Below are 10,603 nucleotides of genomic sequence, written 5' to 3' on the forward strand. Positions count from 1 at the left end.
GAGACGAATTAGTTTGGCTTATGCAAAATAAACTGGGCTGCTGTTCGAGCCGTTTACTGGGTCACACTTTACAACCCCGGTGGGGGAGGTGAGTGGGGACCGGCAGCACTACCACCATTCTTCAGTGGTATTTGCACAAATCACCCTATTTATCGATTTTAGGCTGTTTAAGCCAAAATGACGGTGCCTCCCATAGCCTGCAGCACCCTTGGTAACCGTCCTTTGGCATTATCACCAGAAGCAGGTTTGTGCCTGGGAATGAAAGGATGTTCACCCCTCCTTGGCATCACAGGCCAGGGAGAACTGGGGGCCCCCGAGGCTGGGCGGGGAGAGCTGTTGCTATTGACGTGTTGAGTCACCTTTACTCAAAACTCTGCCCCGAATTTTCCATCGCCCACGGGCTGGGCTGGGGCCAGCCGCCTCCAGCAGCAATCCCCGCGCGTGCGGCTCCGCACAGGTTTTCGTGAGCTCCCTTGCAAGGATGATGCTGACGGCAGGAATGAGGCGCAGGAGCAGCCGGAGCCAGGGATGCTTCTCTCAGCCCCCGGTCACACGGTCCCGGTACCGGACTCGCTCCAGCGGAGCCCGGGAGTGCGTTTCCCTAGTTTTCAGCAATACGACACATCCCACGACATCTGCGCGCTGAGCGATGTCCCTCGCAGCCCTGGCAGCACAGGGACACCGGCTGAGGGGCGACGGCCCCGATCATGGGTCCCGGTCCCGGTCCCTCCCGGCATGGGGGCGCAGGGGGCGGCAGATGCGCGCCCGTCCCCGCCGCTCCGGACGATTACAAAACCCGAGCGCTCATCACGGCCAGCCGGGCGCTAACGGGGGAGGCAGAGCGGGCACCCGGCCGCGGTGGGGCCGGGAGGGTCTGTCCCTGCCAGCAGCACCCCCGCGCATCCCTGCCCCGCAGCATCGCTGCCCCGCGAGTCTCTGTGCCGCCCTGCCGCGCTGCATCCCCCGTACTCCACATCGCACCCACGTCCCCCCCGCGCTGCGCGCAGCCCCCGCGCCCGGCGGCGGAGGGCTCGCCCCGAGCGGCTCCGCGGGGCACGGGCACGGCTCTCCCGGCCCGGGCCGGCCGTGCCGGGCTGCCCCTGCCCCGCTCCGGCTCCGGCTGCGCTCCTGGGGCTGCGGGCATCGCCGCGCCGGGGGCAGGCGGGCGGCTCTCCGCGCCATCCCCGCACCCCTCCGCGGTTGCGGGGGGGGTCGCAGGCGGCGGGGCTCAGCCCCGGGGCTCTTTCCGCCGCCGGCAGCCACGGCTCCGGTGGCCGCCCGAGAGCCGGGGGCCGGCGGGCGGCGGGAGCGGGGGGGGGCGCCTTTGTTGGCGGCGCGGGGCAGCACCGGGCCGCCCCCGCCGCTCCGCTCCTTTTGTCTGCCGGGGCCGGGCGGCAGCGCGGCGGCTGCGGGGGCAGCGCGGCCCCGGTGCCGGTGCCGCGGAGGCTGACCTGGATGGTGCAGGTGTACTCGCTGTCGTCCAGCAGCCGCACGGTGCAGTTGTACTCGCGGTCCAGGTTCCTGCTGCTGCCACTCATCCACCTGCTCAGCATCTTCCCGGGGCGCGGGGCGGCGGGCGCTGCCGGAGCCTGGGCTCACATCCCGGTGCGGGGCGGCGCGGGGCGGCGCGGGGCGGGGCTGTGGGCGCGCCCCCCGCCCGGCTCGGCCCGGCCCTGCCCCCGCTGCGGGCGGCGCGGAGCGGAGCGCGGTGCCCGTGCCCTGCCCGGGCCGCGGCGCTCGGCGGGCGGGGAGGAGGCCGGGCCCGGGGGTCGCCCGGCGCCGGCTGCGGGGGCCAATCTCGGCGCGGCGGCGGTGACGGGCTCCGCCGCAAACCAATGCGGCACGGGCGGCACGGCCCCGCCGCCTCCGCCGGGAGCCCCGCGCGGGAGGGGAGCGGCGGGGAGCGGGGGCCGGCACCGCGGGCACCGGGCACCCGGCGCTCCGCCCGCTGCCCGGCGCCCCCCGAGGGGCTCCCCCGCAGCGGGGGCAGCGGGTCAGGGCAGAGCGGGGTGCCCCCAGCTCGGGCAGCACGGTGGCACCGAGCATTGCCGGTGATGCCGAGCGGGGTCGGACATGTGGCAGGGAGTACCCGAACCCAGAGCCCCGATCGGAGGGGCGGGGGCTGCCCCAGGGACTCTGCGTCCCCAAGGACAGCAGGTGACTGGGCGTGACCCAGCTGGCCCACGGTCCCTGCCAAAGGACCAACCTGTGCCCAGCTCTCTTGCCAGAGCCCAGTTCCATTACTCGGCTGGGATCCCCATGCAGGGTTGGCAGCTGCCGTGGTCCTTCCAGCAGAGCCAGCCAAAGTGCCAACGTGCCCCCCAGGATGTGAGCTTGTCCCTCGGTGTTCATTTGTCATGGAAGGAAAGCTTTAAATCTCTGGCTTTCGGACAAAATGGACTTCAAGAGCCATCAGTGCTGATGGGATGCAGCTGGTGCTGCTCTGGGGCAGTGAAATACCTGGTGGCAGCATCAGCATCACCCAGGGAGGATGGGAATCCTGCGGCTCCAGCCATTCCCCTGCCTGGGTGTCACACTCCCCAGAGCCATGGCCCCACCGAGAGGTTCAGCAGTGCTCCCCACACCACCCTGGCTCCACACACACCCACAAATACCCCGATCAAGCAGGGCACAGTGAGGACCCGTTAAGCTGTCCCCAGTCTGTCTCTGCACCACAGGCCCTGTTCCCTCTGCACCTTCCTGGCTCGGCTCTCCTTTGCCTGGAGCCTCACCTTTGTCCCCCCGCTGCATTCAGGCCAGTGGCTCTCCAGGCTCTTCCATCCCTGACCCTCCAGTGTGGGGGATTGGGATCCTTCAGGATCCTGTGGTTCAAGGGTTACCTCCTGATGGGTGAGGAGAGATGAGTCTCTCCCAGCCTGCGGCCCCATGCCCAGCCAGGCTGGCTGTGCGAGGGCTGCCTGCCAGGCTGGGCACCCTTCTGTGACCCCTGTGCCCATGGAGGCACCGCCGAGGCCGAGGCTTGCTTATCTCAGTGTCCAGCAGGCCCTAAATCCAAATGTCCAGTTAAGACAAAGGACAGAGTGGGAACACAATGCTGCAGGCAGCAGTGCTGCAGCAGTGGGAACAGCCTGGGAAGGACATCATCCTGCAGAAAACATGTCAGCAGAGCCAGGCGCTCGGCCTGTGTTGGGAGGCTGGATCCTGCAGCTCCCAGGACCACGGGCTGTGCCGGGCACGTTGTCAGGGGCGTGCTGCCGAGCCCGGAACAACAACGGCGCTTTTCACAGCCACGGCCCCGCTCCTGAACCATCTGGGCACTTGACAAAGATGCTTGTATTCACCAAAGTAGCTGCTACTTTGTCATGGATCCCACTCTGCATAAATGGTTCATCTGCCTCCGAGCTCCCCTCTGAACCAGCTGAGCTGCTGCAGAAGAATGGGATCCTGGGCGCTGGCAGGTGCTGCTTTCAGCGAGCAGCCGGGGCTGAGCCAGCTGAGCAGTTTAATGAGCGCACATTGACGGCAGCCCGGCTGTGCCGAGCCTCTGCCGAGCCTCTGCCGAGCCACGGCCCCGCCGCAACTTTGTTCCTCCACGGGGGGATCGCTTTTGCTGAGGTTCCCGTTTTCTGCATTTGACTCCTGAGGCCGCTCGCTGAGGCAGCGCAGGAGCCCCTCGGCTGAGCTCACCCCCCTCTGCTGCCTCTGACTTGTCCTCAAAACAGGGAACAGCACCGGAGCCCGACAGCTCCACGTTCCACTCTCAAAATACCTGACAGGGTTTCCACAGAGCGTATCAAAGGCTGGCAGATGCCTTTACAAAAGTACTCTCTGTTTGCAGCTTTGATCGACAAGAATGCACTTTTCATGAGCAAGGTCTTTTTCTTTCCCTTTTAATAATTTATACTGTAAATCCTACAAATTCTCCCAATTTGGATTGTCTGTTACTCGCAGTTTTGAGCTAAAAAATTCCAAATGCAGCTTTCCAAATGTAAAGTGAGTTCTTAGCTGTGTTTGTTTTCCAGCAGGTAAAATTTCACTAAGACAGTTGCTCAGGCTGCCCAGAGAAGTTGTGGCTGCTGGATCCCTTGAAATGTTCCAGCTCTTGGACAGGGCTTGGAACAACCTGGGATAGTGGAAGGTGTCCCTGCCCATGGCAGGAGGTAGGATGAGAGGAGATTGAAGGTCCCTTCCAACCCAAACCCTTCTAGGATTCTGTCATTCTGTGCTTTCAATAGGAAATATCACTCATTATCTATTCTGTACACAATCCATGCATTTCTCCTCCATTACAACATGTCACCCACAGGCAGCTGGAGCTTTGAGAGCAGAGCAGCTGTGTTTGAGGTGTGCAGAACAACATCTGGGTGCTGCCCAGGTAAGGCTGGAGCAGGGCCTGGGGACGCCGAGTGCTGGCTCAGGGGCCTGGCTGGAGACCCCAGCCAGCAGCCACAGGGGTACAGGATGGCTGTTCATCTTCAAATGACGCAAATGTTGTAAGCAGTAACGACTTGCTGTGCTGAAATGACAGAAGCACAGCCCTCTGCTCTGGGGGCACTCCCTGTGTGAGGGCAGCCTGCTCTGTTTGGGCAGATTCAGCGTTTCCCGGAGCCGGGAGCGGGGCTGTCAGCTCTGCTCTGCCTTTCTCAGCTACCTGCATCTGAAATTATATAAGCCCACTGTAGTCAGCTCTGAGCTCTGGCACGGGCCAGCGCTGGCTGGACGAGATGTCACAGTGGGGCCCAGCTCTCAGGGCTTGCCTGTAATTCAAGTGGTCAACAGTGCTGTCAGCATTCCCACAGCCTTCCAAAGCAGCTGGGTTCATCCCTGGGCAGTTCTCCAGGCTGCCTCCCCCATCACTCACCACCTCACGTTTGCTCTCAGCCTCCTGTGCACTGAGAATCAACAGAAACAAAGCCCAAATTCTATCTTATTCCTTAATTACCTTTTTTTTTTTAATTGATGAAAAGGTTTGGAAAAGAAGAGCGAACCTCTTCTCGAGAGAGGCTCACCTGGCTACTGCAACCAGCCGCTGAGCTCCTCCCCATCTACCTGCTCTGATCTGGAATCAATGTCTGTCACCTCTTTGTGCAATATTTTCCTACAATAATGAATAGTTATAACACCATGGCAACAGTCGAGGCACTCACCACTGGCCCCAGGCCAGTTTAGCACTGCAGCCTGCTTCCAGACAGGAGATCTTTCCAGGGGGCGCAGCAGCAGGAGTTCTGCCATCAGTTTCTGTTTGGGGAGTGTGGGAGCCCTTCAGAGAGTGTTTGTGCATCCTTCACCTCAGCTGGGCACTGATGGCCACGGGGAACGCCTGGACCAGCAGCTGAGTTGTCTCCTCCTGCCAAATGAGGTCAATAAGCTGCAGTTATTTAGGCCCAGACGCTGCCCCTCAGACACAGAAAATGAGGCAAGGAAAGGAGGAGACAAAGTGAGAGAAAAAGAAAGAGAGAAGAGAAGAAGAGGGTGATGAGGATGGAAGTCAAGTGTAAGAGGGCCAGGAGTGAAAGGAGAGGCTGGAACCATCTTAGCAACATCCCCACGTGTACCCACAGGGGAATAAGCTGGAGCATCCAGCTTCTCGACTTCCAGGCATGTAAAATTTTAACCATAATTTGCAATTATAACCAGAGGATAAAATTTCAGCCTATTAAGAGGAGGTGGGAACCTGCAGGGCGATGCACATTAATTACTGCTGACATCCAGGGACAAGCTCATTAGACAGAGGCTCCTTCCGTTCCGGCACACAACTTCTGGCTTGAGACAGATATTCCAGGGAGTAATTACAGAGCCTGTGCTGCTGGGCAGGTCAGAGGAGCTGACCGCATCCACCTCTGCACTCCCCTGGAGCTGCAGGGATCAGACAGGCTCTCGGGATGGGGAAGGGGCTGGGGAGAGCCAACAAGGAGCAGGGGCAGAGCTCAGGGCCTGGAGGGACAGGACAGAGGGAATGGCTTCTGTGCCAGAGGGCAGGGATGGATGGGATACTGGGAGGGAATTGTTCCCTGGGAGGGTTGTGAGGCCCTGGCACAGGGTGCCCAGAGCAGCTGTGACTGCCCCTGGATCCCTGGCAGTGTCCCAGGCCAGGCTGGGCAGGGCCTGGAGCAGCCTGGGATAGAGGAAGGTGCCCCTGCCCATGGCAGGGGTGGCACTGGATGAGCCTTAAGGTCCTTTCCAACCCAAAGAGTTCTGGGATTCTGTCATTCCATTATTGCACCAAGTAACTCCAGAGTAAGACTCATAATTGTCTATTTGTACTCTGAAATACAGCATAGACACTTAGGCCTGACTGTGTTACTGTTCAGGTCAGGAATTCCCAGCAAACCTTCACCCAGGCCCCTTTCCCTGCTGGCAGAGCTGATCAGGGGTGCAGGTCCAGCTTTGCTCTGTGTGCTGATCAGGTGAGGCAGGTCCAGCTTTGCTCCGTGTACTGATCAGGGGTGCAGGTCCAGCTTTGCTCCGTGTGCTGATCAGGGGTGCAGGACCAGCTTTGCTCCGTGTGCTGATCAGGTGAGGCAGGACCAGCTTTGCTCCGTGTGCTGATCAGGTGAGGCAGGACCAGCTTTGCTCCGTGTGCTGATCAGGTGAGGCAGGTCCAGCTTTGCTCCGTGTGCTGATCAGGTGAGGCAGGTCCAGCTTTGCTCCATGCGCTGATCAGGGGTGCAGGACCAGCTTTGCTCTGTGTGCTGATCAGGGGTGCAGGACCAGCTTTGCTCCGTGTGCTGATCAGGGGTGCAGGACCAGCTTTGCTCCGTGTGCTGATCAGGGGTGCAGGACCAGCTTTGCTCCATGTGCTGATCAGGGGTGCAGGTCCAGCTTTGCTCCATGCGCTGATCAGGGGTGCAGGACCAGCTTTGCTCCGTGTGCTGATCAGGGGTGCAGGACCAGCTTTGCTCCGTGTGCTGATCAGGGGTGCAGGACCAGCTTTGCTCCATGTGCTGATCAGGGGTGCAGGACCAGCTTTGCTCCGTGTGCTGATCAGGTGAGGCAGGACCAGCTTTGCTCCGTGTGCTGATCAGGTGAGGCAGGTCCAGCTTTGCTCCGTGTGCTGATCAGGTGAGGCAGGTCCAGCTTTGCTCCGTGTGCTGATCAGGTGAGGCAGGACCAGCTTTGCTCCGTGTGCTCACGGCAGTCTCCCCTTTGGAGGCTCCATACCTGTGCCTGCCTGGATGGGGCACAGGGTCTCCTCCTCTCCCTGAGTCCCTCCCCGAGTTGCAGTTGTACCTCAGCAGTCCCTAAAAAGTGCAAATCCAACTTCCAGCCTCCTCGGTGCTCACAGAGGTAACTGAAAGACGCTCTGGCAGTTTTGTGCCAGCAAGATAAGCTCTGGTTTATATTTAGGGAATGCAGCTAGGGAATAGTTCTGAATCCAGCTCAGAAATCCATTTAAAACACTCCCATAATTCTATTTACAGACTGTTTCTGTAAATGTTGTAACAGGCAGAGAGGAGGGTATCTCTGTATTTCTCTGCCTCTGGGGACTCCGCTGTGGACCAGGGAGTCATAAAAGCACATTACTGGGGTCGTGTGTCCCCAGCACAGCCAGGGAAGCTCTGCCACGGCCCACGACCATGACTGGCACCAACATCCAGCACTTGTGTTTTCTTCATGATTCTTGTGATATTTAGTGGTGTTTTCCTGAAAGTCTCACTTCCTGTTCTTCATGAAAAGTAATCACAGACTCTGTATAAAAAAACCAAAAAAACTCTCTGCTGATTGTCAAAGAAGGCTGGTAAATGTGAGAGGCAGATGGCCCAAAGGGTGCTCAGCAGGGCTCGCAGATAAGACAGCAGGAGAAGCAGCAGCCCTGGGGTTTTCACTCTCCATCCCAGGCTTTGCACCCCTGGCTCCTGGTTTTCAGGCTTGGATTTGCTAATGCTGTCCCTGATGTGTGTGCAGAGGAATCTAACTGTAAGTAAACACTTCATTTACACTGATGCTTGAAGGGTGCTTGGAGGACTTGGGCACCTAATCCTACACGATCTGGCAGGGTGGGGCAGGGCAGGACTCGGGGCCAGCGCTGCCCCACCCACCAGCCACCAGCCGGAGCACCGGGCACCCACCTCGGTGCTCAGATCTGAGGGATGTCCAAACAGTGTTTGATGGGGAGGCCCATCACCCTCAGCATCCCAAACCCAGTGCTCAGGCAGCACAGGAAATGCATGTGCCTGGGAGGTGTTCCAGGCAATGGGCACTGCTTTCCTTAACTTGCTTTTATTTTTCTCTTAAATATGTTTAAAATTACTTTCTTCAAAATATTTCTCATAGAACCCTGTTGTCTGAGCCAGTGGACTCCCGGGATGCTGCTACAGCTACAACTTCCAGAGCCTGGGCTGGATATTTACTGCTCTATTATCTTCATTCTGTATCCAGACTTACGGGCAATCGTAGCCACGAGAGAACAGCAAAGACAATAATTTGGGCATTTGCAGACACGTCGTGAGGCTGCCAGCAGGGAGTGGATAATCCCTGGCATTTTGGAGGGATGAGCATTCACGGCACATTTCGGGTGGAAGGGGGTGAGGGTGTGGGAGGGCTGTGCAGGGACCCCTGGCAGGGCAGGGGTGCACTGGGACACTCACCTTGGATGTCACCCAATGCTCCTTGTCCCTCTGCCCTTTTGGGAACACATGGACCATGGAGCCCCCTTCCTCTGAGCCCAACGAGGCCATCCAGGCACCAGCCACGGCTCCCAGTCCGCCCCAGTCACCTCAGACTGTTTTATGGCAGGATCCTAGAAAGCCGGCACAGAGATGATGGCCACTTGTCGCCCAGGGAATGGCCTTTTCTGCTGCAAACACGATTTGTACAGGATAAGGAATTAGAAGGAAAGAGATGCATTCCAAAGGGTTCTCCTCGTGGGAGAGGAGGAGGAATGAAAGCTGTGGTGCTGCAGCAGGGCTGACCTCAGGCGTGAGGTAACAAATGAGACCTTCCCTTCCTCGTAGGAACCCTGGGATTTTGGCTTCTGCTTTGTTTGGATGTTTTTTCCTCTGCACAACACTACCCTTTATTTAGAGTCAATATGAAATCCTCTCATCCCCATGGATTCCTGAGAGCTGTCTGGGACACGGAGCCTCTGCCGAGCTGCAGACAAGAAATTAAAAAGTAGGGATGTGCAGGAGAGCTGCGAGAGCTCCTGCAACTGAGAGCACCCCGGTGGGAGCACACTCAGGAAAGCAACTGGCATCTGCATGAACTGGAAGGAAAGCAGCCCCTTTAAAGCCACCACCAAACACAGGGATTCAATGGGCAGGTTCGTTAACAGAGGTCAGGATTTTATACACTTCTTGTTCCTAATGAGCTGAATCAGGAACAAAGAGACTGGGGAGAAAACAGACAGGGAAGAAAACTGATGAAAAAAGCCATTGATGTGAAATAGCCACAATCAGGAACGCCAGAGTCTAAAAAGAGGGAGCTGACCCAGTGGTGTTGATTTTGAATACACCTTTGAATGCAGGGGGGAATCAGAGAGAAAGTGCTGATGCTGTAGTGAAAATCAAATAGACTGGCAGATTTCCAGACAGGAAAAGTAATGGAAAAACTGGACAGAGTTAAGGGACAAAAATACAGCTGCTGCTAATACAGTTTTATAGGAAGTAGATTCTGTCAAATAAATGTGCTTCCACTGCTTGATAAGATCACAGGTCAGCGAAATTCATGGAATCAAGGAAACCCAGAATAGTTTGGGCTGCAAGGGACCTCAAAGCCTGTCCAGATCCACCCTTGTCATGGCAGGGACACCTCCCAGTGTCCCAGGGTGCTCCCAGCCCCAGTGTCCAGGGGCATTGGGCACTGCCAGGGATCCAGGGGCAGCCACAGCTGCTCTGGGCACCTCTGCCAGGGCCTGCCCACCCTGCCAGGGAGGAATCTCATCCCAATATCCCATCTCACCCTGCCCTCTGGCAGTTTGTGGTGCAGATGTGCCCCAACACGGGGTTGGCAGGATGAGATCAGCCCCAGGCTGAGGTGGGGTGGCACTGGCAGCTGGCAGGGCTGTGCCATGCCTGTGGCACAGCACCATCAGCACACCCAGCCTGTGCAGGGGCTCGCCAGGGACTGGGGATAATTTTTTTCTAATCTGCAGATTGTTAGCAAATGCAAGATCACTGCTGATAAAACATATGGGTGATTAAGAGCCTGGCAGGAGAGTCACTAACAAGGAAGAGCAGCTGAGGCACACAGTGCTCCCAAACACTGCACTCATCCACACACAGAGGCTTTAATGATCCTGGGAATAAAACTGGAGACGTGAGTGCAAGACCCTGGCCATGCCCAGGCACTGGGCCATGCTGAGGGTGCTGGGGGCTGCTCCTAGAAAGCCCTGGGAGAGCATGGGGGGAAAAACAACGCTCCGGGAGCATCCAGGGTGTGCCCTGGCAAACAAAGCCAGCAGCCAGAAGAGCAGGGCAGTGAACTTGCCCATGGAAAATTCAATTACCCAGTGTTTAGACTTACCCTGGAGATCTGCATTCGGGTTTGGTGTCTGAGTGCTTAACAGAGATGTGCAGCAAGTGCAGAGAGAATGAGTAAAATCCCTGAGAGGTTGCAACAACACCCCACGAGCTCCATCTGCTTAACTCCATGGAATGCTGAGAGGTGCCTTTATTGAAGTGTGTAAATATCTTCATGGTAA

General features: G+C 58.0%; 1 protein-coding gene across 2 annotated transcripts in view; it reads right to left on the bottom strand.

Moving 5' to 3' along the window:
* Positions 1 to 1,702, bottom strand: part of FRMD5 (FERM domain containing 5) — a 74,492-nt gene extending 72,790 nt beyond the window's left edge. The window contains exon 1 of one of the 2 annotated variants that reach the window (XM_068203456.1): positions 1,452 to 1,702. In XM_068203456.1, coding sequence (XP_068059557.1) covers positions 1,452 to 1,553 — 102 coding nt within the window. In that variant the 5' untranslated portion in view covers positions 1,554 to 1,702. The remainder of the gene's footprint in view (positions 1 to 1,451) is intronic. The other variant, XM_068203455.1, reaches the window with a different exon arrangement.
* Between the last annotated feature and the right edge of the window lie 8,901 nt (positions 1,703 to 10,603).

The sequence above is a fragment of the Anomalospiza imberbis genome, chromosome 13, assembly GCF_031753505.1.
Source record: "Anomalospiza imberbis isolate Cuckoo-Finch-1a 21T00152 chromosome 13, ASM3175350v1, whole genome shotgun sequence".
Taxonomy (NCBI): Eukaryota; Metazoa; Chordata; class Aves; order Passeriformes; family Viduidae; genus Anomalospiza; species Anomalospiza imberbis.